Source organism: Phascolarctos cinereus, unplaced genomic scaffold (assembly GCF_003287225.1).
Source record: "Phascolarctos cinereus isolate Bilbo 61053 unplaced genomic scaffold, phaCin_HiC Scaffold_5;HRSCAF=322, whole genome shotgun sequence".
Lineage (NCBI taxonomy): Eukaryota > Metazoa > Chordata > Mammalia > Diprotodontia > Phascolarctidae > Phascolarctos > Phascolarctos cinereus.
This window is the reverse complement of record NW_027555958.1, coordinates 149629296-149655089: the sequence shown is the minus strand read 5'-3', so window position 1 is coordinate 149655089 and position 25794 is coordinate 149629296. Positions and strand designations below refer to the sequence as shown.

General features: G+C 37.0%; 1 protein-coding gene across 1 annotated transcript in view; it reads left to right on the top strand.

Annotated features, from left to right (window-relative positions):
* Positions 1-25262, top strand: part of SLC16A10 (solute carrier family 16 member 10) — a 139775-nt gene extending 114513 nt beyond the window's left edge. The window contains exons 4-6 of the mRNA XM_021008205.2: positions 4612-4755; positions 19410-19638; positions 22512-25262. Of these exons, the coding sequence (XP_020863864.1) occupies positions 4612-4755; positions 19410-19638; positions 22512-22744 (606 nt within the window). The 3' untranslated portion in view covers positions 22745-25262. The remainder of the gene's footprint in view (positions 1-4611; positions 4756-19409; positions 19639-22511) is intronic.
* Positions 25263-25794: the final 532 nt, after the last annotated feature.

Genomic DNA, 25794 nt, shown 5'->3' with positions numbered 1-25794 from the left:
TGAAGAAAATACTTCCTTAAAAATTAGAATAGAGCAATTGGAAGCTAGTGACTTTATGAGAAATCAAGACACTGTAAAAGAAATCCAAAAGAATGAAAAAATAGAAAGCAATGTGAAATGTCTCATTGGAAAAACAACTGACCTGGAAAATAGATCCAGGAGAGATACTTTAAAAATTATTGGACTATCTGAAAGCCATGATCAAAAAAGGAGCCTAGACATCATCTTTCAAGAAATTATCAAGGAAAACTGCCCTGATATTTTAGAACCAGAGGGCAGAATAGAAATTGAAAGAATCCACCAATCTCCTCTTGAAAGACATCCCCAAAGGACAACTCCTAGGAATATTATATAACCAAATTCCAGAGTTCCCAGGTCAAGGAGAAAATATTACAGGCTGCCAGAAAGAAACAATTCAAGTACTGTGGAAACACAGTCAGTATAACACAAGATTTAGCAGCTTCTACATTAAAGGACTGCAGGGCATGGAATATAATATTTCAGAGGGCAAAGGAGAAAGGGTTACAATCACCTACCCAGCAAAACTGAATATAATCCTTCAGGTGAAAGAATGGTCATTCAGTGAAATAGAGGACTTTCAAGAATTCTTGATGAAAAGACCAGAGCTGAATAGAAAATTTAACTTTCAAATACAAGACTCAAGTGGAACATGAAGAGGTAAACAGGAAAGAGAAATCATAAGAGACTTATTAAGATTGAACTGTTTACATTCCTGCATGGAAAGATGATATTTATAACTCATAAGACCTTTGTCAGTATTAGGGTAGTTGGAGGGAAAAAATTATGTATAGATAGATAGATAGATAGAGGGCACAGGGTGAGTTGAAGATTAAGGGGTCATATCTGGAGAATAAAATTAAGGGATGAGAGAGGATTACACTAGGAGAAGAAGAAAGGGAGAGGTAGAATGGGGTAAATTATCTCACAAAAAGAAAAGAAAAGGCTCTTACAGTGGAGGGGAAATGGGGAAGGTGAGAGGGAATGAGTGAATCTTATTCTCATAGGATTTGGCTTAAGAGGAATAACATACACATTCAATTGGGTATGGAAATCTGTCTTACCCTACAGGAAAATAGGGGAGAAGGGGACAAGAGAGCAGGGGGATGATAGAGGGAGGGCAGATTGGGAAAGGGGTAATCAGAAGCAAATACTTCTGAGGAGGGACAGGGTCAAAAGAAAGAATAGAATAAATGGGAGGGCAGGATAGGATTAAGGGAAATAGAGTTAGTTTTTCACAACATGTCTACTATGGAAGTGTTTTGCATAACTGCACATGTATAACCTATATTGAGTTGCTTGCCTTTTCAATGAGGGTGGGTGGTGAGGGAGGAAGGGAGAAAATTTGGAACCCAAAGTTTTAAAAACATATGTTTAAAAAAAAATGCTTTCACATGCAACTGGGAAATAAGAATTACAGGAAATGGATAACAGAAGTCTATCCTGCCCTACAGGAAAATAGAAGGGGAAGGGGATGAGAGAAGGGGGGGAGAGATAGAAGAGAGGGCAGACTAGGGGAAGGGATATTCAGAATGCATGCCATCTTGGGGTGGGGGGAGGGGCCAGATGGGTGAAAATTTGGAACTCAAAATCTCTTGGAAGTAAATATTAAAAACTAAAATAAATTTATATTAAAAAAAGAAAAAGAAAAGTAAAGGCTCAGAGATGGTTAGGAGCTACTTCTTGGAGTGGATTGTTTAAGACTTTTTTTTCACTTTTATTTTAAATTGATCTTTTCCCTATATATCCTAAATTTCCTCCTGTAGTCCTTCTTTTACCCTTCCCATACAGCCATCTCATATAATAAAGAATTTTTTTTAAAAAGAGGAAATGGAAACCTCCCTACCCCAGCAAAACCAAGCAATACATAGAAAAAAATTTGACAATATGCAGTATACCATACCTGTGAACCACCTGCACCCCACCCCAACCTCAGCAAAATGTGGAAGGGGTGTCTTCTCTCCTTTGGGACCAAACTTGAGCTTTGTAATTTTGTAGCATTAACCTGGGAGATCTATTTCTACTAACGATTTGGATAAAGGTATCCCTATCAAATTGGCAGATGACACAAAAGAAGGATGGATGGCTAAAGTGGCTAAATCTAATAAGATGTAATTCAGTAGGGTTAAATAGAAAGTCTTAACCTTGAGTTATACAAGATGGGAGAAGCCTTGCTAGAGAGCCATTCAGTGGCGTTTTTTAGTGGATTTAGTGAGTCAACAATGGGACATGGCAGCCAAAAAAAGCTAATAGTCGTAGACTGCGCTGAGAGGAAAAAAAGTCAAGCATCAGGTCACCTGAACATGTGGTTACACATCCTGTCTATTATGTTCAGCTCTGGGTATTGGTAATCTGGAGAACATCTAAAGGAAAGCATCCAGGATGGTGAAAGGGCTTGAGATCGTACTACAAGGGAAATGATGAAAGGAACTGCCGTCTGCTCATTTCACCTTTACAGCATCTCTAGAATTCACCTCCTTTTTTCTCTCTGAGACCACCAACACTGTGGTGCAGGCCCCTATGTCCTCATGCCTAGACTACTGCAATAGCCTGCTGATGAGTCTGCCTGCTCCAAGGTTTTCCCTACTCCAATCCATCTGCCATCCATCCACTACAGGTCCAAACATGTCAGTCCTCTACTGAGTAAACTCCAGTGACTCCTGTTGCCTCTAGGATTAAATACAAAATCCATTGCTTGGTATTCAAAGCCCTTCATAACCTAACCCCACCCTATATTTTAGTCTTCTTACTCCCTTGCCACTTATTCTTCAATCCAGTGACTTTGGACTGGATGTTCCAAGAACAAGATGCTACGTATTTTGGCCCAGGGCATTCTTGCTGACTGTCCCCAGTGGAAGCATTTTCCCTCTTCATCTCTACCTTTTGGCTTCCATGGCTTCCTTCAAGTTTCAACTAAAATCCCATTTTCTACAGGAAGCCTGCTCTAATGCCTCTTAATTCCAGTGCCTTCCTTCTGTTAATTATTTCCTACTTATCCTGTATCTAGTTTGCTTTGTATCCATTTGTTTGCATGTTGTCTGTCCCATTTGAATATAAGTTCCTTGAGGGCAGGGATTGTCTTTTGCCTCTTTTTTTGTATCACCAGGGTTTAGCACAATGCCTGGCACCTAGTAGGCACTTAATAATGTTTATTGATTGATAATTGACTTAGAGAGAAGAGAAGATTTAGTGGGGTGCATGATAATTGTCTTCAAGTATTGTAAGAGTTATATTGGAAGAAGGAATAGATTTGTTCTATGTGGCCCTAGTAGGCAGAATGATGAACAATGGTTGGAGTAATTTTAGACATGATATAAGGGAAAGCTTTTAAATAGTAAGCTAGGAATTGGTTCATTTTTGCCCTTGAATCCCTAGAGCCTAGCATAGTGTATTGCACATAACAGAAACTTAAATTCTTGCATTGAATTAGATTTGTCCAAAAATAGAATGGGCTTCCACAGGAGACAGTGGGTTCTTTAATTTTCTTTTCCTTTTCCTTGCTGGAATTGCAGTGGCTATTCATGGCCCTATCCCACTAATAATTAGCGTAAGAGCTTTGATCTGCTCAAGGTCCTTTTTTTTTTTTGTGAGGCAGTTGGGGTTAAGTGACTTGCCCAGAATCACACAGCTAGTAAGTGTCAAGTGTTTGGTTTGAGGCCAGATTTGAACTCAGGTCCTCCTGACTCCAAGGCAGGTGCTCTATCCACTGTGCCACCTAGCTGCCCTGATCTGCTCAAGTTCTAACCTTGACCAGTTTGTCCTTTTTAGGCAACCTGGTAGCCCTAGGGTCCACCATATTGATTCTGGACTTAGTGCAAATACCTGATTGGTATAGATCAGTACAGCTCAGAAACTCCCAAACTCAAAAGATTCCCCCCATCTCAGCCTCCTTGGTAGCAGGAATTCTAGGCATGGGACACCACACACACAGCCTCTCTTGGGGGCTTTTAAGCAAAAGCTGGGTGACCATGTATTAGGTGTAATATGGAAGAGCTTCTTATTCCACTATACCCTGGACTAGGGTGTCCATTAAGGGCCCTTCCAATTCTAAGGTTCTGTGAGGCTGAGAATGAGTTAGATCTTCTCTGAGTCACAATTTGAGAGGGAATTCTTGAGCCTTGCTGCTGCTTCTTTCAGCTTTTGGTATCATATAGGTTAGGTTATCTTTCATGTGTATGTTTATGAAAAAACCCATACAGAATAATAATAGTTAACATTTATATAGCACTTACTTTGTGTCAGGCACTGTACTAGGCAACTTACAATTATCTCATTTGATATTCACAACAATCCTGGGAGGTAAGTTCTATGATTGCCCCCATCTTACAGCTGAGGCAAATAGAGGTTAATTGATTTGCCTAGGGTCATACAACTAGGAAGTGTCTGAAGGCAGATTTGAACTCAGGTCTTCTCAACTCCAGGCTTTGCCTTCTCTCTACTGTGCCACCGTGGAAGTAATTGAATTTGAAGGAATGATTATAACACCCTGAAAATATGGTGTGAACAAATAACATATGCAATGCCATACCCATGGAAGATTTTCTGAATATATTAACTGGTGTTTGTTTCTTTTCTCTTTCTTTAAATCTGTAGATGAACCATATAAAAGAAAGATTTGCAGAAGAATCAAATAAAGAAGTAGTCCTTATGTGCATTGGGATCACTTCAGGAGTCGGAAGACTGCTCTTTGGCAGAATTGCAGACTTTGTGCCTGGTGTTAAAAAAGTTTACTTGCAGGTATCTTATTTTTCTGTTATTCATAATAGCAAAATTGTCCTTTTTGGCTTAATATTTAGTGAAATGCAATTTTGTCTTTACATCACAATTAAAATATTATTTTGCAGAACTTAAGGTTCTGTAAAAATTGGAGATATCTTATAGAAATGTAGTGGGTTTTTTTTAAACGTATGGTTTTTTCCCCCACAGGCAAATTAGCTTAGAAGTTAGAGATCAAACAACAGTTCCTTTTCTCCAAGCTAAGAACATTTCAGACACAAAATGCTTTCTTTGCTTGATGATTTTTCAAGGAAGGGTAGTTTATTTGGCCTAATTCTTGTTATCATGTGTGGATCCTGTGCTTTTTGCCTTGTGAGATTTCCATGTGGTCTTGTGAGCTGCCTTCAGTCAGTTGAGAACTCCTAGGAAGTAAATGGCCAGTTCTTGGCTCACTACTGATGTCTATTCCGTGGAAATTCACCTGAGTTAATTCAGCTTGGTAAATATTCCCTTGAAAGCACAGGGCCTTGCACATAGTATTTACTTAGGACATGTTTGTTTAGCTGGATTTCAATTTGATTCTTGAATCACAAAAGTCCCTGTTACCCTACTATGAAGCAGCTTTACAGAGCCAGAAAGGCTGGGCTTGAGTCCCAGCACCCCCTTCCCTGCGCTTATTACTTGTGTAATAATGGACAAGTTACTTAGGCTTCATGGTTCTCAGTTTTCCTTGATGTCTGACCTTTATAATAGCTAATAAAAACATTTATATAAAAGTTTAAGGTTTTTGCTAAGTGTTTTCCATATGCAATCTCATTTGATCCTCATAACAACTCTTGGAGGTTACATATGATGAAACTGAGACTAAAAGAGATTGGATTTATCCTGGTGTCTGAGGCAGGATTTGAATTCAGGTTTTCCCTGACTTTCTGACTTTATTGTAATATGAAGTTCAAAAGATACAGTACTCATTTGTAAACTTTAGAGGGCTATTATTATTCATTTGAAATAAATATTTTCTCCACAAACTTTTGCTGTTTGTTAGGAGCAGATTTTCATCTCTTAGCACCTACACATACATATATTTTAGCCACTTAACCAAAGATGACAGACAGAAAGCTCTGAAACCAGTCACATCTCTGAATACCAAGGGAGACCTCTCATGGCCATTTGTAGTAGTGCATGCATTCTGTACTTGTGGATGGTTACGTCTTTCTTTCCCAGTGAAAAAATTGTAGACATTCTGATGACTTAGAATGTCTTTTTAACTAACTTACAATATACTTTAGGTTTTTAAAAATTAAATTTTATTTCTTTCAGTTAACAAAACACTAGCTTTTTTACGATACATTTAACAGTGTTGATGATACATTATTTTAAAATTTTGTATTTTTTTTATCTTTTGTCTTTATATCACCTTAATTTCTGAACACATGTTTCACCTCTACCATCCCAAGGGAGCTATCCCTGGTAACAAAGAATAAAGAAAGGGTAAGGGGGAAGAGTGATTTGGCAAAACAAACAATACTGCACCTGTGTCTGATAGTATTTGCATTATTCCATAAACATAGTTCTCCGCCTTTGCAAAGAAGGGAGGGAAGTACATTTTCTCAGTTCCTCTGGAGCCAAGATTGCCCTTTGTAATTATGCTGCACTCAATTTGATTATTTTGATCTGTTTTAATTTCCTTCTCTTTAATCATATTTACTGTTAATGTATAGTAACAGTACATTACATTTATGTAGGCAAGGCACCAAGCAATAATGTACCACAGTTTGTTTAGCCATTCCTCTGTAGTGGGCATCTACTTTTCCTTCCAGTTCTTAGCTAGAAGAAAAGGGGCTGCCATAAATAGTTTAGGTATTTATATCAACATATGCAGGGCCTTTCTTCTGCCTTTGACCTCCATGTTGCTGAGCAGGATGATCCCTGGGTCATGAAGATCCTAGTGAATCTAGGGGCAGCTAGGTGACACAGCAGATAGAGGGCTAGAGCCAAGGAGACCTGAGTTCGGATCTGGCTTCAGATACTTACCAGTTCTGTGACCCTGGGCAAGGCAGTTTACTCTCCATTTACCTCAATTTCCACATCTGTAAAGTGGGAATAATAACAGCACCTACCTCTCAGGGTTGTTAGAGGAGCAAATGATATAATAATTGTAAAGTGCCTACCCTAGTGCCTGGCACATAGTACTTATATTATTACTATTGTTTTATTAGTTTCAAATATCTTCCTTAGAGCTTCCCACACTTGATCAGTATTTTGACAATGGTGGTAGTAAATAGAAAATTACTTGAGGGTTGGTTGTTTAATTTTGGCTAAAATTATTACCCACAGCCTTATCTAACTTCTTTCACCAATATCTAGTGAACTATCCATAAGATTTTTAATACTAGGTACTGAGCCAGGAACAGATTTCACATAAGCCAGTACATTTTTTTAAAAAGGCCACTTCAGCATGCCTACATTTAAAACAGATATGTCTATCTTACATTTACTGGTGGAAAAATTTATTTTGGTGAAAATAGTTGTAAAGCAAACCATTTCATAAAGTAGATATATTTGTCTTACAACCTTCAACATAGGGGGGACTTAAGTGGTGCAGTGGATAGACCACCGGCCCTGAAGTCAGGGGACCTGAGTTCAAATGCAGCCTCAGACCAAACACTTGACACTTACTAGCTGTGTGACCCTGGGGAAGTCACTTAACTCTGTTTTCCTCAGTTTCCTCATCTGTAAAATGAACTAGAGAAGGAAATGGCAAACCACTTCAGTACCCCTGCCAAGAAAACCCTAAAGTGGGGTCATGCAGTATCAAACATGACTAAATATGACTGGATGCAGTTTATTATGATTATCATTATGATAGGCTTGACATTCACAACGAATACCAGTAGAGGTTGTATGGCTCACAGGAAAAGTACTTGGTTTGAAGTCAGAGGACCTGAGCTAGACTCTCAGCTCTGCAATTTATACCTGTATGACTTTGGGTTTCTCTTTGGGCCTCACATTTCTCTTCTGACAATGACGGAATCAGACCAGATGGCCTCTGAGGTTTCTTCCACTTTAAATATGATCTTGTTAAAAGGGGAAAGGATGGAAGGGAATAAGCATTTATTTAGCACCGACTATATACATAGTTCTGCTATGTACTAAGCACTGTGCTAAGTGCTTTTCACAAATATTATATTATAAGCAAGTAATAAAATCAGATATAAGCTAAAATGTCCCCTAAAGGGCTTCAACACTTGTTGAGAGTGATGTAGAGAGAATTCTTGTTTATCTACAGGTTGGACTAGACTTGACCTCTGAGAACTCTTCCAATTCTAAGATTATTGAGGTTTTTTTGATTCTTTTGTGAAATCTTCAACCAAAACCCCAACATTGAAATTTTTATTAAGGAGACTCTTACACATATTGGTTGTGTAATCTTGCACAAGTCACTAATGAAATTTCAGATCTAGATCAGGAAAAAAGGGCAAAAAGAAACATTGATTTTAACAACATTGAAATCAAGCGAAAAATACTTTGCTTTGTGTTACTTTCCAAACTCATGTTTATGAACTTGTTTCATTCCTTTTGTCATTATTTCTATGTGTTTATACACATAGAACTATCAGTTTTTATGCTGTTTTTCTACTGGTCACATTTTATATAAATATATATTTGTCTTTCATATTCTTTCCCATATTTAATAATAATAATAATAATAATAATAGCTAATAGTTATATAGCACCTGCTATGTGCCAGATACTATGCTAAGCTATTTATAATTATTATCTCATTTGATCCTCACAGTACTCCTGGGAGATAGGTACTATCATTATATACATTTTACTGATGAGGAAATTGAGGCAGATAGAGGTTATATGACTTGTGCAGGGTCATAGAGCTAGTAAGTATCTGAGGCAAGATTTGAACTCAGCTCATCCTGACTCCAGGCTTGGAACTCTATCCATTGTGATATTCAACTGCCTGTATATATTAAATTATATTAATAATGTTAATTAATATTTAATTGTAGTCTTTTTTTGTTTTAAATCCATAGCACATTAGACTTAAACAGATTATATTCAATCTCCTCCACCACATAAGCTCTCTTTGGTTCATTTTTCTCATATCAAGAACTTTTGGGAACCCCCAGAATATAGCCCCAGTCTATGTCTTAAAAATGTAAAGGGGTCCACTTCTGTGTAAATATTCAAGATAACAATATCCAATCTGTTGCCAAGGCCTGTTTTACCCTTGCAACATCTCTTTGCATATATGCCCCCTTCTCTCCTGACACTGTTGTTGAGTCGTTTCAGTTGTGTCTGACTCTTGTGACCCCATTCAGGGTTTTCTTGACAAAGATACTGGAGTGGTTTGTCATGTCCTTCTCCACTCTCCTACACTGCCACCGCCCTACTGAAGGCTCTCATTACCTTATGCCTGGACTATTGCAATAGCCTGCCATGTGTCTCTCCCTGCTCCAGGTCATCTTCCACTCAGCTGTCAAAGTGATCTTCCTAAAGGGCTAGTCTGACCATAGCACCTCCTACTTAGTAAACTCCAGTGGCTCCCTAGAACCTCCACAATCAAACATACTATTCTCTGGCATTCCCCTTTCTAGTCTTCTTAAACCTTACTGGCCTCTTTGCTCTTCTTCACCCAAGAGAGTCCATCTGCTGATGGGCATTTTCAGTGGCTGTCCCCCATGCCTAGAAGGCTCTCTTTCCTCATCTTTGCCTCCTGGCTTCCCGCTCAAAGCCTACCTTTGAAAGGACGTCTTTCCTAATACCTCTTCATTCCAGTGTCTTGCATCTGTTGATTATTTCTAATTTATCCTGTATATAACTTATTTGTACATAGTTATTTGTATTTTGTCTTCCCCTTTAGATTGCGAAATCCTGGAGATTAGGGACTACCTTTAACCTTTCTTTGTATCCCTAGCACTTAACACAGTGCCTGTCCCATAGTAAGTGGGTTGTTTTGGGGAGAGGGGCTAGGTAATGGGGTTAAGTGACTTGCCCAGGGTCACACAGCTAGTAAGTGTTAAGTGTCTGAGGCCAGATTTGAATTCAGGTCCTCCTGACTCTAGGACCAATGCTCTGTCCACCATGCCACCTAGCTGCCCCATAGTAGGTGTTTAATAAATGTTAATCAACTGATTGGTATTGAACAAACTTTATTTCACTCCACAGAAAAACAACATAAAGGTTTGAGAGGCAGTATGCTGTGGTGGATAGAAAGCCAGTCCCTGAGTCTATTCAAGACCTGGGTTCAGTGCTCCCTCTGACACATACAGACTGTATGATCCATTGCAAATCTTTCAGTCTCTCTGTATTGCTGGTGACTCTCTTAAACTATAAATTGTATACAGGTCCAGACCTGATTTTTGTTGTTGTGTTTTGTTTTTGGGACTGAGTGTCGCTGAGTTGCCTAGGCTGGAAATGCAGCAACCCTTCATGGGTATGGTCCCAAAATTGATTGGGAAACTTTAATCTGTTCCATTTTTCTGACCTGAGCCTCTCTGCACTTCCTTAGGTAGTGATATTAGTACCATAGTGAATGTGGATATCCAGTGAAGGACATTAGCCCTACTGTAGCTCAGAACTTCCAGATTCAGATGATCTACCTGCCTCAGTCTCTACAGCAACCAGGAAGTACAGGTGTGGACCTTACTACCCAATTTAAGACCAATTTGTTAATAATATAAAACAGTTCTACCTTCCATGGCACGGAACTATATAAGCCCAGAGCTTTATAGTACTACCCTGAGGGTTTGGTTCCCCTTTCCTTCTTCCCTTCCCTCCTCTACTCTGACATTCTGGTAGGCTGCATCTTTACCACAGGAAGCTATACAAATACAGGATTACTGTAAGGGTTTAGGAGGGAAAAACTGAAAGGAAACGCACTTGGGGTTGCTACAAAGTCAGCACTCTTTCCCAGCAGGTCTGTTCAATGTGAATAATTCATAGTGAGTTTGAAGAGCAAAATTCAGGATTTTGTTCCTTCATCTGGTATCTTCATCTTTTGCTGCTCCAAGAAGCCCGCACTACTCTTCCTCTGTGTAGGAGTTGCATCCTGGAACTCTATAGCAGCTGGTAGGTATTGCTCAGGAAATCTACTTTCTAGCTAGGAGATAAAGTCATGTGGCTCCATCCTTTCCTGAGGCTACATGGTTGAGAGCCTCTTTTTGTCTCCTCTCCAGGATCCCATGATCTTGCATGCATCACATGTAAGAACATATGTGATCCTATTGTGCTTCAGTTTAAGAAGCTAAGTATGAGGGGCTATTCTCACCTCCTCACCCCCAGAGATATTGACTCCTTCCTCTGTAACCTTTCTGGCACTTGATGGGTGAACTTTTCTGACTGCCTATAAACATGCCCCTATTCCCAGCTTGAAAATCCTCCATCCCCATTAACTATCATCCTAGATCTCTTCTGCCCCTTGAAGCTAAACTCTGTGAAAAGGCCACCTAGAACAGATGCCTCCACTTTCTCTCCTCTCAAGTCTTTTCTTAATCCCTTACAATCTAGCTTCCAACTTGATCATTCTACTGAAACTGTTTTCTCCAAAGTTACCAGTGACCTCTTTGTTGCCAGATCCATTGGTCTTTTTTAATCCTCATTTTCCTTGACCTCTCTGCAGCCTCTGACCTGTGATTATTCTTTCCTCCTTGATACTCTCTTTTTAGGTTTTCAGGACACCACTCTCTTGGTAGTCCTCCTACCCATCTGATGACTCCTTCTCTATTTCCTTTGCTGGGTCTTCTTTCAGATCATACTCTCTACTTGTAGATGTCCCTCAGGGTTCTCTCCTGAGCTGTCTTCTTTTCTCCTTCTATACTGTTTCATTTGGTGATCTCATTAACTCCCATGGATTTAATTACCACCTCTATGCTGATGATTCTCCTCTAGCTATCCTGTCTCAATCTCTCTGCTGACCTCCAGTCTTCATCTCCAACTACCTTTCACACTTCTTGAACTGGATATCCAGTAAACATCTTAAACTCAACATGTCCAAAACAGATATTCCCCTAAACCATCCTCCCCTTCTAAGACCTTCCGTATTGCTATAGAGCAACCGTCCTTCGAGTTTCTCAGGCTTATAACCTAGGAGTTATCTTGAATTCCTCACCATCTCTCACCCCCTTCCTGCAATATCCAATCTATTGCCAATTGTTGATTTCACTTTTATAGCATCTCTTGAATACCATCCCTTTCTCTCCTCTGACACTGCCACCACTCTAGTGTAGACCCTCATTACCTCATACCTGGGCTAATGCAATAACCTGTTGGTGGGCCTTCCTGTTATTCCCCACTCCAATCCATCTTCCATTCAGTTGCTAAAGTGATTTTCCCAAAGTACAGGTCCAATCATGTCACCCACCTAATTAATAAACTCCAGTGGTTTACTGTTATCTCCAGTATTAAATATAAAATGCCTTATTTGGCACTCACAGCCCTTTATAACTTAACTCCTGTCTACTTTTTCAGTCTTCTTGCACCTTGTTCCCTGTCATGCTCTCTTTCATCTAACTACTCTGGCCTACTGACTGTTTCATGAACAAGAGACTCCTTTTCTTGGCTTCTGGTATTCTCTCTAGCTGTCTCCCATGCCTGGAACATTCTCCCTCCTCCTTTGTGACTGCTGACCTCCTTGGCTTCTTTTAAGTCCCAACTAGAATCCCTACTGTCTATAGGAAGCCTTCCTCAACCCCTGTTAATTCCAGTGTTTTCATTCTTCTAATTATTTCCCATTTATCCTGTTTGTAGTTTGCTTTGTATATATTTGTTTGCATGTTGTCTCCCCCATTGGATTGTAAGCTCCTTGAGGCAGGGACTCCCTTTTGCCTCTTTTTGTATCCTCAGGACTTAGCACAGTGCTTGACACATTATGAGTGCTTAATAAATATTGATTGATTGATCCCACTGGGAACAAGGTCTCCATCTCACTTCCTGGCCATCTCCAAACCATGCTACCACATGTGTCCTCCCTATTTTCCAGCTCCCCTTTATGTGTTGTCTTTCTCCCTTAGAATGTTAGCTCTTTGAGGCCTGGAAATGTCTTGCATGTGTGTGTTTGTAAATATATATATATGTGTGTGTGTGTGTGTGTGTGTATACACATATGACATACCATATATATTATATAATATATGATATGCCAATGTAATATATATTATATTGGAGGAATATATACATATATTGTTAGGATATATAAATATGTACATTATATATACATCCCCAACACTTAGAATAGTGCTTGGTGTACGTAGTATGCATTTAATAAATACTTTATAATAAATATCTTTCTATTTATGCTTAGGTTACCAAAAGCAAAAAAAGAATTGATCTGGGTCCCCAGTCTGTTCTTGGTGCTAGTATAGTTCATTCTTTCTTGCTGTCTCACATGTTTTTACTTGCTTTCTCATCAGATATGCCTAGATACTGAGACTTAATCACTTATTACATATTTCAAAGTGTGAATAGGTCTTAAAGTTCCAGACGTCCTCATTCTCCTCAATGAGGTATTAATGGACATGTCCGTGCCTTTCAAAGAAAGATGTTATAAAAAGTCCAGATAATGGCCCCATCATTAACTTCGTACTTTGAACAGGTTTCCTTCATCAACCTTTTACACATAATGCTAAAATTTCTAAAAAATTTCCCTTTCTAAAACCTGGAAAGACTTATATGAATCGATGCAAAGTGAAGTGAGCAAAACCAGGAGAACATTTTACACAATTGCTATTATTGTGTAATGATAAAATGATAAAAATGCTATTCACCTCCAGAGAAAGAATGATGGAGTCTGAATGTAGATTGAGTCATATTATTTCTCACTTTTTTAAATGTTTTTTTTTTGTTTGTATTTTCTTTCACAACATGACTAATATGGAAATGTTTTTCATGATTGCATATATATAGCTAGGATCAAATTGCTTGCTGTCTCAGGAAAAAGAGAAGAGAAGAAATGAATTTGGATGAATGTTAAAAATTGTTTTTACATTCAATTGGGAAAAAATAAACTATTATTTAAAAAAACAAAGATCAGGGAGGCTGAGAATGTTTGTAGGGAGAAGAGGAAGATCCTGTACATAACAAATAAGAAAAGGGAAAAGAGCAGGAATAATATAGGAAGGGGAAAGGAAAGGAGACTGAATGGCTTTGTACATATACATAAATATAGACAGACAGATTGTTTAGTACAATGAAATAGAAAAATGTATTTGGCTTTAGGGAAGAAAATAGAAAGGGTAAAGGGAGATTTGGTAAATAGTATTGATTGGATGGGATTAAAGTATTGTGTGAATTTTCAGAAACTTGGGAAAAATTTGGCCAACCAATAAAAGACTTTAAAACAATTTTCCCCTTCTGAAGAGCATTCTAAAAAAGCAAAACTAAATTTCTAAAATTCGAGATTCTAAAATTTTCTCAAATTTTTTAAAATTTCTTTAAAAAATTCTTTATCTTTTTGCCTGTCCTTTTTGGTGTTTATATATACCTCACTATCTTCTCTTTATTTTCCCTTTTGGTAAGTAGGGCAAGGGAAAATTGAAGGAGTCTAGCACTGAGGTTGCACATGAGGACATGTAGGGGATAGAAGTAATTGCAGCTTCTTCATCAAAACCAATCAGATTCTCCCTGCTTTGGTAATTTTTCGCAGTCTCTGTAGTTGGCTTGATGCCCAGGCCTTCTCTCTTTTTCTTCTCTTTTAAATATATTGCCTCTGGCAGCATCACCCCCCAACGCTACTCCCTACGCTCTCATACTAGCACTTCTTAATATATCAAATCAAATACCTCTCTTCCTCCCCAAGCGTTCTAGTTCTCTTGAAGCCAGTTCTTGAGCCAGTAGTAGTGGAAGAACTGGCTTTAAAAACCCTCACTAGATTCTGCCATCTCATGTCTCTGTCCACATTTTGAGAAAGCTGTCTACTCTCAGTGCTTCGACTTTCATCATTAAATTGTAATTCAACTTTCCAAAGTTACCAATGATCTAATGACCATTTTTCAATCCTCATCATACTTGATTTATCTGTAGCATTTGACACTACTGATCACCTTCTTCTCTAGGTTTTCTCAACACTGCTCTCTGCTGGTTCTCTCCAAATGTCACACTACTTCTTGGCATCCTTTGCTGGATCATCATAACCACTAACTGAGTGTCCTGAAAGACTCTTTCCAGGGCCCTTTTTTCCCCCTCTTTATTTTATGCATTTAAAAACATGACATGTGTGCATTGGCTTCAACACACTTCCGAAGGGGTTGGGGTCCAGGACACAAAAAAGATTGAGAACCTTAGTTCTTGAGACACTGAGTTAACACTGAGAACTCTCAAGCAGCCCGCAGCCTGACAAGTTATTTGTGATGACCCTTTTGCTTTGTGATCTGAGTTTAGGCTAGAAAGTCACAGCCCTCTTATCTTGTGTCTTCCCAACTCATGGGCTCAGAGACTCTGGCAGTTCTGTCAAAGTGAAGAAGCTCATAAGAACATTAGTGTCTAATGGGCACCAGTTTTCTGGAGCTGTTTACCTCATGAAATGTGTGTTTGTTGCTTGCTTTTAGCCAGGTGAAACATCTGCAATTCATTTTCTTCTTGATTCATGTTCAAGCCCCCAGACAAGGTTAAAGCTGACATCTTCCAAGAAGTGTCTCTTCCTTGTGATGCAAGTGGAAAAGGCAATAATAAGACATGTTTTTATTCTTGTCTCTAGAAACTGACTCCAAGGAGGTCATTTTCCCAGAACCTGAAATGTATTATGACTGGAGGTCTTGCCATTCATGGCTTTTAGGAAACTGGAAACTAAGACAATCTTATTCATCCTCGCAAGCTGTTCTCTCTTTCCCACAATGTACCCTTGAAAAATATTTAACTATAGAATCTTCTAGTACCTTCCTCTGAAATGTAACAAATCAATATTGAAGTGATTAGTATTTCACTTTATTGCTTTTTTAAAAAGACTTCTCAATATAGAAATAGCTTACAAAATCTTTGCATAAGACAGCCTATGCCAAAGTAGGCAGTTCTGTTTACTGCATGTATGAATAACTGTACTCCAAGGGACCTGAATCTGCCTCTTGGCTTGCTAAGTTTTAGGCAGTGGTGTCTATAAGGAAAGAGAAACAAATTTGCCAATAAAGCAGCTAAGGATAAGGTAGCTAGAAGCCAAGTCCCTTCCTCAGAAGTGATAAATAAAGAAATGAAACTATGAATATTTACATGGCATTCAGATTTTATCAATTCAGTATGGCATTCAACAGAAACAGAAATATTTTTCTTTCTCTTTTTTTAAAGAAAAGATTATGCTACATATAAGAAGTAAAACATTTCCTTTTTAAGGTAACATGGGGAAATCCTAGTGGTGTGATTGGAAATAATCTAAAATTATTTGACTTTTGATCTGGATCATGTCATATGAGTGACCCATCAGGAAATTTCCTGAACAGAGTTAAAATTTTTAGGTCTCAAGTTCTGTGTTGACAGAAGTAGGTTTAACAGACAAAATCTCGAGTATCTTTATATCTATAGGTACAATAAGAATCTACCTGAAGTTGAGAACCTCAGGGCCTATTATGGCTATGTGGGCTATGAAAATAACAGCCCCTTGTACCTTTTTACACACACATAGGTTTTTACATTTACATGTTCACATAGGTTCTCTATATTATCTAATTTTATTCTAATGCCCCCTTTTACAGATGAGAGGACCAAGAGTAAATGGTTTCCTCAAACTCACATAATGAATTTTTTGTAGACTGAAGTCTAGGAACCAGGATTCCTGACTTCCAGCTTTTGTTTTCTTTTCATTATATCATACTACCATCACAGATGGGAATAAGTAGCTAGAGGCAACATTGGCTAAGAAATAGTGAGTGTATTTCTTTTCTTAAAAAAACAAAACAGTATGAATTTATATAAGTTTATATCAAGCATCACTTTCAAGACTATTTACAATAAAAAGTATACAGTGGGTGATAATATATGCTGTTTTCTCTAAAACCCTTTTTGATCATTGGCTAAACATCCACCTAAAGATAACAGTATTGTTTAATATTGGGGCAGCAAGATGGCATGGTGTATAGAGCACTGGAGCGCCAGCCCTGGAGTCAAGAGAACCTGAGTTCAAATCTGACCCCAGACACTTACCAGCTTTGTGACCCTGAGCTGTTTCCCTCAGCTCCTCATTTATAAAATGAGCTGGAGAAAGAAATGGCAAATCATTCCGGTATCTTTGCTAAGAAAACCCCAACTGAACAAAAGATTGAACTGGAGTGACTAAATTAAAATTTTAATATCATCGTAGTCTATGTGTACATTTGTCCTTCTAGTTCTATATTTGCTGATTTTGTATTTCCACATTTCTTTTTATCTCTCATTTGCCATTCTTGTTATACGGTAGCTTTGCATGCATGCTACAGCTTGTTCACCTAATAATATAGCTACAATTGTGTTTGTGTAGAGAGCAGTTTGGTGGGTACAGTCAGTAAAGAACTGGGCCTGGAGTCAGGAAGACATGAGTTCAAATCCAGCCTCAGACACTTACTAGCTTTGTGATCCTGGCCAAGTCATTTAACCTCTGCCTGCCTCAGTTTCCTCAATTATAAAATGGGGGTAGCACCCACTTCACAGGTTTTTTGTGAGAATCAAATAAGATAATATTTGTAAGATCTCTTAGCACAGTGCCTGGCACATAGTAGGTACTATATAAATGCTTATTCCTGTTGCCTTTTCCTTTCCATTTCTTTCAAATTACTTGGGAGCATATTTCTGATAATGGCATCATGGGGTCAAAAGGTATGATCAGTTTTATGATGTTTCTTGTGTATTGCTAGTTTGTTTTTCAGAATATATATATATAATATATATATATATATATATATATATATTTATATATATATATATATATATATATATATTTTTTTTACCAATTTGCATTGTGGAAATTTCTTAAAATTTTTATTATCTTTTTTCTATTGCCTAAAATTTCTCCTGTATCCCTCCCATTCTTCCCTCTCAGAGAGGCATTCTTTACATTGATTTTTTTCAAAAGAAAAAACAATCAGCAAAACTAACTATACATCAAATAATAGGAAAATATATACCATATTTCACACCTTTCAACCTCCCACATCTGTAAAGTAATGGGAGAAGGGGGGGAATGTTTCTTCTCTCATCTCTTTCTAGCCATGCTTGTTTCCTATAATTTTGCTACATTTATTTAGGAATGTTTTGTGGTTATCGCTCTTTTCATTTTTATTATCAAAGTTGTATATATTGTTTTCTTGGCTCTGACTTCATGTCATTTCATGTAAGTCTTTCCATGTGTCTCTGTTTTCATCATATTCGTTGCTTCTGACAGCACAGTAATATTCCATTATACATTCATGTGTCACAGATTGTTTAGCCATTCGCCAGTCAGTCAGCATCTACTTTGTTTCTTGTTCTTTGTTACCACAAATAGTACTCCTATGAATATCTTGCATGTGGAGGCTTTCTTTTTAATCAGTGACCTCCTTATGGCATATGCCTAGTGGAATCTTTGAGTCAAAGGATATGGATATTTTAGTCACTTTATTAGCATAATTTAAAATTACTTCCCAAAATTATTATACTGATCCACAGTTCCACCAACAATGCTTTAGAGTGCCTATCTTTCCATAGTCATTCCAAAATTGACTGGTCCCATCTTTTGTCACCTTTGGCAATTTGAAGGGTGTGTGGTAAAACTTAAGGGTTATTTTGACATTCATTTCTCTTATTATCAGTGACTCAGAGCATTCTTTCATATAGTTTTTAATAGTTTGCCATTCTTTTGAGAACTTTTTCTTCATATTTTTTAATAACTTGTCTGCGAGGGAATGAGTTTTAGTCTTAGTTCTTCTAGATGTTTCTACATCTTGGATAATAAGCCCCGATTAAAAAAATATTTAATACAGAGATCGTTTTCCCAGTCAACCACTTCCCTCCTTATCCTGGATGTACTAATTTTGTTTATGCAAAAAAAATTTCAATATGACATAGTCAAAATTATCTATTTTATCTTTTACAATTGACTCTGTTCCTTGTTTGGTAAAGAATGTGTCTCCTACCTGTAGCTGTGAAAGGTAGATAATCTGCTCTTCAGAATTTTTTATGGCATGTTTTTTAATATTCAAGTATCTTTTAAAAATGTATTGTGAAATATGTTGTAAGGTGTTGGTTTAAGCTAATTTCTGCCAGATTACTTTCTGGTTTTCCTTGTAGTTCTTGTCAAATATGGTATTCTTCATGTTTGGGGGTTTATCAGACTGTGTTATTGAATTCTGTTATTTCTGATTTTCCCTTATCTAGTCTGTTCCATTCATTTACTCTATTTTTTAACCAATACAAAATGGTTTTTATGACTACTACTTATAATATAGTTTGAGGACTGAAAGTATAACAACTGTATTTCAGTTGTACTGGGAGAATTTTTAAAAAAATCTTTACCAAACTGAAACTGAAAAATAGTTAATTCAGGAATAGGTGGAACAGTATGAGAAAACCAAAGACATAATCATTTGGAATGTCATCATGCATGTTGTTTGAGTGTATCGATAAAAAAAATCTTCATTTGTACTCCCAGGATTTAAAGCTGCTCATTGTAACATTTTCTCATCCTTATAATCGCCATGTAAATGAAATTCTGTTTTTGTCCCTAGGTAATCTCCTTTTTATTCATTGGCCTGATGTCTATGATGATTCCACTGTGTAGTGTCTTTGGAGCACTCATAGCCGTCTGCCTCCTTATGGGTCTCTTTGATGGATGCTTCATTTCCATCATGGCTCCTATTGCCTTTGAGTTAGTTGGTGCCCAGGATGTCTCCCAAGCCATAGGATTTCTGCTTGGATTCATGTCTATACCTATGACTGTGGGCCCACCCGTTGCAGGTAAATGTAGCATGGTATTTAGTTATCTTTAGATAATTATTTCCTACTTTTGCTTCCTTTGAAATGGCCCATTTATATTCAAACTTATCACCATTAACTGATCAGCTAGCATCAATATTTTGCCTTTATATTTGCCATTGTCTTCACACTCTTAGTAACACTAGAAGAAGAGACAGATAAGTTTTAGTTTTGCACATAATTGCCAGACATATTCTAAAGAGAGAGGAGAGGGGAGGTTCTTAAGGATTCAGAGGAAGCTGAGCCACATTAAGCTTTTGAGGCCCTTAGCCATAATAGGTCATTATATTACATGAAATGCATCAAAACAAGTGAAAACAAAATAAGACATCAAAAAAGTGTTATGTAATTGGAATAGTTTTGATTTCACAAATATTTTTCTAGTCCTTTTCTGTGTAAATGCATTAGTTGTTGGTGAAAATCTAGATTTTGTATAATGAAGTCCACAAGCATTTATTAAGCACTTACTATGTACCAAGCATGTGCTAAGCACTGGGGATAAAAAGAAAATAAAAAACAAAACCTGCCCTCTAGAAGCTCATAGTCTAATGAGAGGGGGCAATCTCTAGATATATAACCTAAGTATAAATACTACATATGTTTGTATATATATGTATATATGTGTGTATGTATATAGATGTGTATATATTATGTATGTAGATGCATATATACATGCATAGTGTGTGATATTAAATATAATAAAATCATTTTTAAAAAAACCCCTCATGTCCTACAGTAACTGGTTTTTAAATTTTGGTCCAGGCCTTGATTTCATCAGTGTAGCGAAGTCTTAAATGTGGAAACTCCCTCTCTCGATGCAAATCAGCATCTGCTCTGTAATTTATAGGTGTATATGGTCTAGGACACTGAGAAATTAAGTGATTTGCCCTTAGTCAAATAACCAAGATTATTAACCAAGGACAGGACTTGAACCAGGGTTTGTTCTTGAATTAAAGACCCTATCTAGTGGGCCATGCTGCGCTCTCGGTAATTTTTTACCTGCCACATTTTAGGAGCCCTTTGAGCTTTAGGGCCAGATCAAAAGGCCTTCCACAGTAATTAATCCTATGGGAGAGACCTTGGTTATTGCTTTATTCTTGAAAGAGGAGTATTTTGAAAAGTCAAAGTTATACTTTATTTAAAAAAAAATAAAAGGACTACCTCATTGAGAAAGACATGTTTTGTGTGCTTGAAAAATATAATTTAGCTCACTGTGTTATAGTTTTGTACATTGAAGGTTTTGGTCTATTTTGAAAAGTGCTTTTGAGTTTCCATGTGATGCTACTTCAAGGATGTGGTAGAATAATAAGAGGTTTAACAATAGATGGTGAAACTCAATTAACCAAACACAGCTAAAGACCAGGAAAAAAGAGGCCTCTCATCCGTCAAAGTCTTTTTCACAAAGTACAGGCCCTAAAGTTTATGTACTTTACTCATAGGAGAGCCTTTCATGGTCTTGCTCAAATACTGTTTAATCCTATTTTAATCACAAATTTTAAGACCACAGAAGATTACAAGAAGCAAATTAGAAGATAGGACAAGTAATGCAACAGGACAGATACTCTAAAAGAAAATAATGAGGAATAAGGGGGGGGAGAGAATTTGAAAATAAAAAATATATAACTGAAAAATAAAAATTAAGAAAAAGAGAAAAAGAAAACCTATAAAATGTAGAAACAAGAACTCAGGAAGGACCTATGCTCTGGGCACATGGAGGGTAGATATACCTGAATAGGCCCTATAGGGGCCTATCATGTATTGAAGCACAGCACAGTAACAGGAAAAGAATAGGGCCTACAAACTGTAGACTAGGAAGCATGACTTTAATACTTGGCAAAAGTCTAAGACATATTATTAAAGGGATATTTTAGAAAGATATGGGAAAGGAAAGAGAGATGAAAAAGAGCCAGCATGCCTTAACAGACAACCCTCTTTCACATGACAACACTTCAAATACTTGATGAGTCATACTCATGCCAGATTAATCTTATTTCCTTTTTTGACTGAGTTGTTGAGCTGAGAAGGGGATTAGTGGAGATAGGTTATCCAGGAGGGAATGTCATTATTCTGGGGGGATATAGGTAGGTCACAGAGCCAACCTTTTGCATGTTTTGAAAACTTAAGATTATGCCTTCAAATCTACTGAAGTTTCTTTTTTTCCCCTTCCTTCTAATGATTCCTTCAACTCCTTATTTCTATTTTTTATTTATTTCTATTTTATTTTTTAATTCCTTATAATTGCATTTACCAGGATATTTAGAATCAAGAGACTACACAATAAAAGAGTCTCCCTTTCCTTGAAAAATGGGATTATAAGGTATAATGGACTGAAGAAAGGCATTAATATTTCTTGGATGTTTTTTTTTTAAAAAGTCACCATAAGGAAATGACACCTTATATGACATACAAAATAAAGCTGGCATGCTCTTGATCTGGAGGACAGGGGTTTCTTATGATATTTTACTACCATGGCAGTATCTGCTACAGGCACTTTTACATAGTGATAGGGCCTGATATATACAGCCAGTTCCTGAAAAGCCATCTTTCTTTCACATCAGGCTTTTATGACAGAAAGATAGCAGAGTTTTTTCCCCTTCTCTATCATATTAATTGAGGCTTTACAGTTCACACCCTCTTCTCAAAAAAAAAAAAGTATTGTATTTGATTGAAAGCCTCTTGAGGCCAAGAACGAATAAGGGAAAATAGAGAATATCCCCAAGACACCAAGATTTGAATCCTTCCTAAAAGCTACAGTGAATTATGTAAAGTAAGATGGCTGTACTAGATGAGTCTTCCGTCCCTCTCAATTCAGATTCAGGGATCTGTCTCTTGATGACAACTTCTGTTCTTCCTAGGTTTACTCCGGGACCATCTAGGTTCTTATGATGTGGCCTTCTACCTTGCTGGGGTCCCACCTCTACTGGGAGGAGCTGTGCTTTGTTCAGTCCCATGGATCCATGAAAAATGGAAACAAAAAGAAATGAGCATCATCGGAGGGGAGAAGCTGGAGAAAATGTTGGAGAATCAGACCACTCTGCTCCCGAGCTCATCTGGAATCATTAAGAAAGACTCTGATCCTGGTTTTTAATGCTCCAGGCTTCTGCCAGACTGGACTTGCTTTCCAAAGTTACAGCAAGTTTTCTTTTTTTATGAATTGGAAGTTTTTTTTTAAAATAGCATTATGGAAATAGCATTAGAATGGTAAAAGAAGATCATTACCAGGCAAGAACCCTTTCTTATCATTCAAGAGCTTTCTGATGTTTCTGAGACCAAAGGCAGGGACTTTGGGACTAGAAAAAAAATGACTTGAAATCAAATCACACTTGTCTATGAGAGAAACATTTAGGCATCTCACAGGAAAAACAAAATCTGGAAACTGAGAAAGCTAAATAGTGTGTGTAAAGAATATACAATACCTCAAGCTACACTGGAAGGGTTGCAGTCTGATTAGGACTGGAAATACTATCATACTGATTAGTTCTGGTATCTCTGTTTTGACTTCTTTTACTATGTTAAATAATTAAAAAAGCATAGATATTACTTCTCCAGAAGATCGACACTTAAATTCTATGCTTTGCTGCTGATAAATTATGAAATGTGTTCACATAATATCCTGAACTTGTTCCAGTGTGAATTCCTGTTTTTGAGCCAAATGAGGCCTTTTCTGGGGCAGGAGCTGAAATGTATGCACATTCAATATGTGAGACACAAATGTCTCCAATGTTCCTAGGAGCAGTGGTACAGAATTCAGCCATTTCTTCCATTTTATCTTCCCTATTATGGGCTTACAGTGTGTTTTAACACTTGAATAGCCTGTAATTTGCAGGGTCTAAACAAACAAACCAACCCCAACCCAAATTAATTAAAGACTTTGAATCCCAACCCTAAAGTACACTAGAATGAATTAGAGAGAACTTGATAATTTGTATTTTAAATTCTTTTGCTCGTCTGGGTCTGTTAGATCCAAAAAGCTGACTCTTTTTTAGATGCATGTTAGGCATGCACCAAGCTGCAGTTATACGCACAAATAGACAAAATCTAGTATTCATGTAGACAGTCTCCGTTTCTAATAGAAATAGTTGCTTAAATTCTCCTCCAGGAATGTAAAAGGTCTGCTGTGACTCCAAATTATTTGTGAAACAATCTTACATACCCATAACTGTCTGGAAAAATATATTCATAATTATTTGTCTGTCTTGGTTCCCTTTCTATTAACATTCCTTCTACTTCTGTCCTAAAAGTAAAATCCTAACCAATTCATCCTTTATTCACATTAAAAACAAAAACAAAAAAGCTTTCTCTTTGACTTCATTCAGGATCAGTCTATATTTTTGTTTTTGTTCAAGTCATTGCAAATTAATATTCAAGATGTACTTAAATCCTAACTCTGTATGCAAGTAATTTGGGACACACGTTAAGATCTTCCTTAGAGATAGCTTTTGCACACCTGGGGAGATTGCCTGTATTTGCCAGATGCCTTTCTTCCTTTCCCAAGTACTATTTGGCTCTTTCTTTTTCTAAATACTTCTCCAATTATTTGCCTGTCCTGGGGGAGAGGGAGAGGTTAGGAAGGGGAAAGTAAGATGGGGTGAAGGGAGCAAGAAGAGTGAAAATGGATCCAGTTCTCCTCCTTTCTCACCTTAGGTACTAAAAAAGTAGTCTGGTAGTAGAAAAATATGGCTTGAAATCAAATCAAACTTGTCTGTGAGAGAAGGTATATTACTTCCACACCTTGCTTCTGGCTAGCAGAACTACCTGAAAGAATGAGAAATTGTATGGGTGATTTGTTACCTTTTGGGGGAGGGAGGTGCGGTTGTAAGCTGAAGTTTTGTGGAAAATCCAGTAGCTTTCTTCTATTTTTTTGGCAGTAGTTTGCTTGCTGTCTAGCAACTTAAAAATTCAAAGTGCACCTATTAAATATGATATCTAGTTTTATTAGGATTTTAAATAATTTATAGCATAATGACATTCTCTTAGTTAAGTTGAAACTTTCATTCCTATTATATAATTATTCAGTTACCTATATAATTTGTCTGTGCAAAATTCTGTTAAACATTCTTGGTTTATTTCTCTTTTTTCTCTAGGTCTTTATATTTCAGTTAAAAACAACCAAACATATACGCTTTGATAATACCGCCTTCTAATACTTATAGGTAGAGGTGTTTTATAATTATGAGTAATTGCATATAAATTAACAATCTTCTTATTCATGTCCTGTTAGGTATTTTTGAGAATGTGAAGCGGTACTTTCTTATTAAAAATGTTTTTGAGAGGTGTACAGAAACATGATCAAGACCAACCATAAAGGTTGCCAATATAAAGCTTATTTTCCAATTACCATAATATTTGAGCACAGTCTAAAAAGTTTTATACCAAGCAAGAGTTCACTGGTCAGTTTTTACAAAGTAATTAAATATCTGCAAAACAGAAAATTCACTCCATAAGAGCTTCAAAACCTTTTATTTTACAATTCAGCTGGTTTTGGAGAAAGAAGTAGTTGACTAAAACCTGAAAAAATGGTGAGGTGTTTTTGGTTGCCATTTTCCATATTATAAAACAGCTAAATGACTTAAATGTTCGTAATAAAAAGAATAAGTTTTCAGCAATGTTGTGTGTTTGTGTGTATGTTGCATATATATAGTTTTTATATCATGGCATTAACTAAAATGGAAGTATAACATTGATAAACTCTAAATTTTTTTAATTTATTGCTATCCGTATATAATAAAAGTTATTGTTCACTAAAGAACAAAAGCCACTGTTATATCATTACAAGAACTGCTAAATTCTACAAGGAACAACTTATTTAGTGAAAGAGTATGTAGAAAGTAGCCCCAAGGTATACATGGTCTAAGATATAAAGACTAAGAAAGTTAAGGGCTATGACAAATGGAAATAAATTCTTTATGCAAGTTTCAAACTAAGTGATATTATTTCAGGATTTCCCTCAAAATAAATGCTTTTTAATTTATAAAGTGGGACAGAATAATATACTGAATGAAGATTGCCTGTGGTGCGCTGGTTTTTTTGTTTTTATCCAGAGACATTTTTATTTGGGAAAAGGTACAACACTAGAATTCTTTGGTATTCTGTTCTTCCCTTCAAACTCTGATAGGGCACCTCAAATGTTCAAATTAT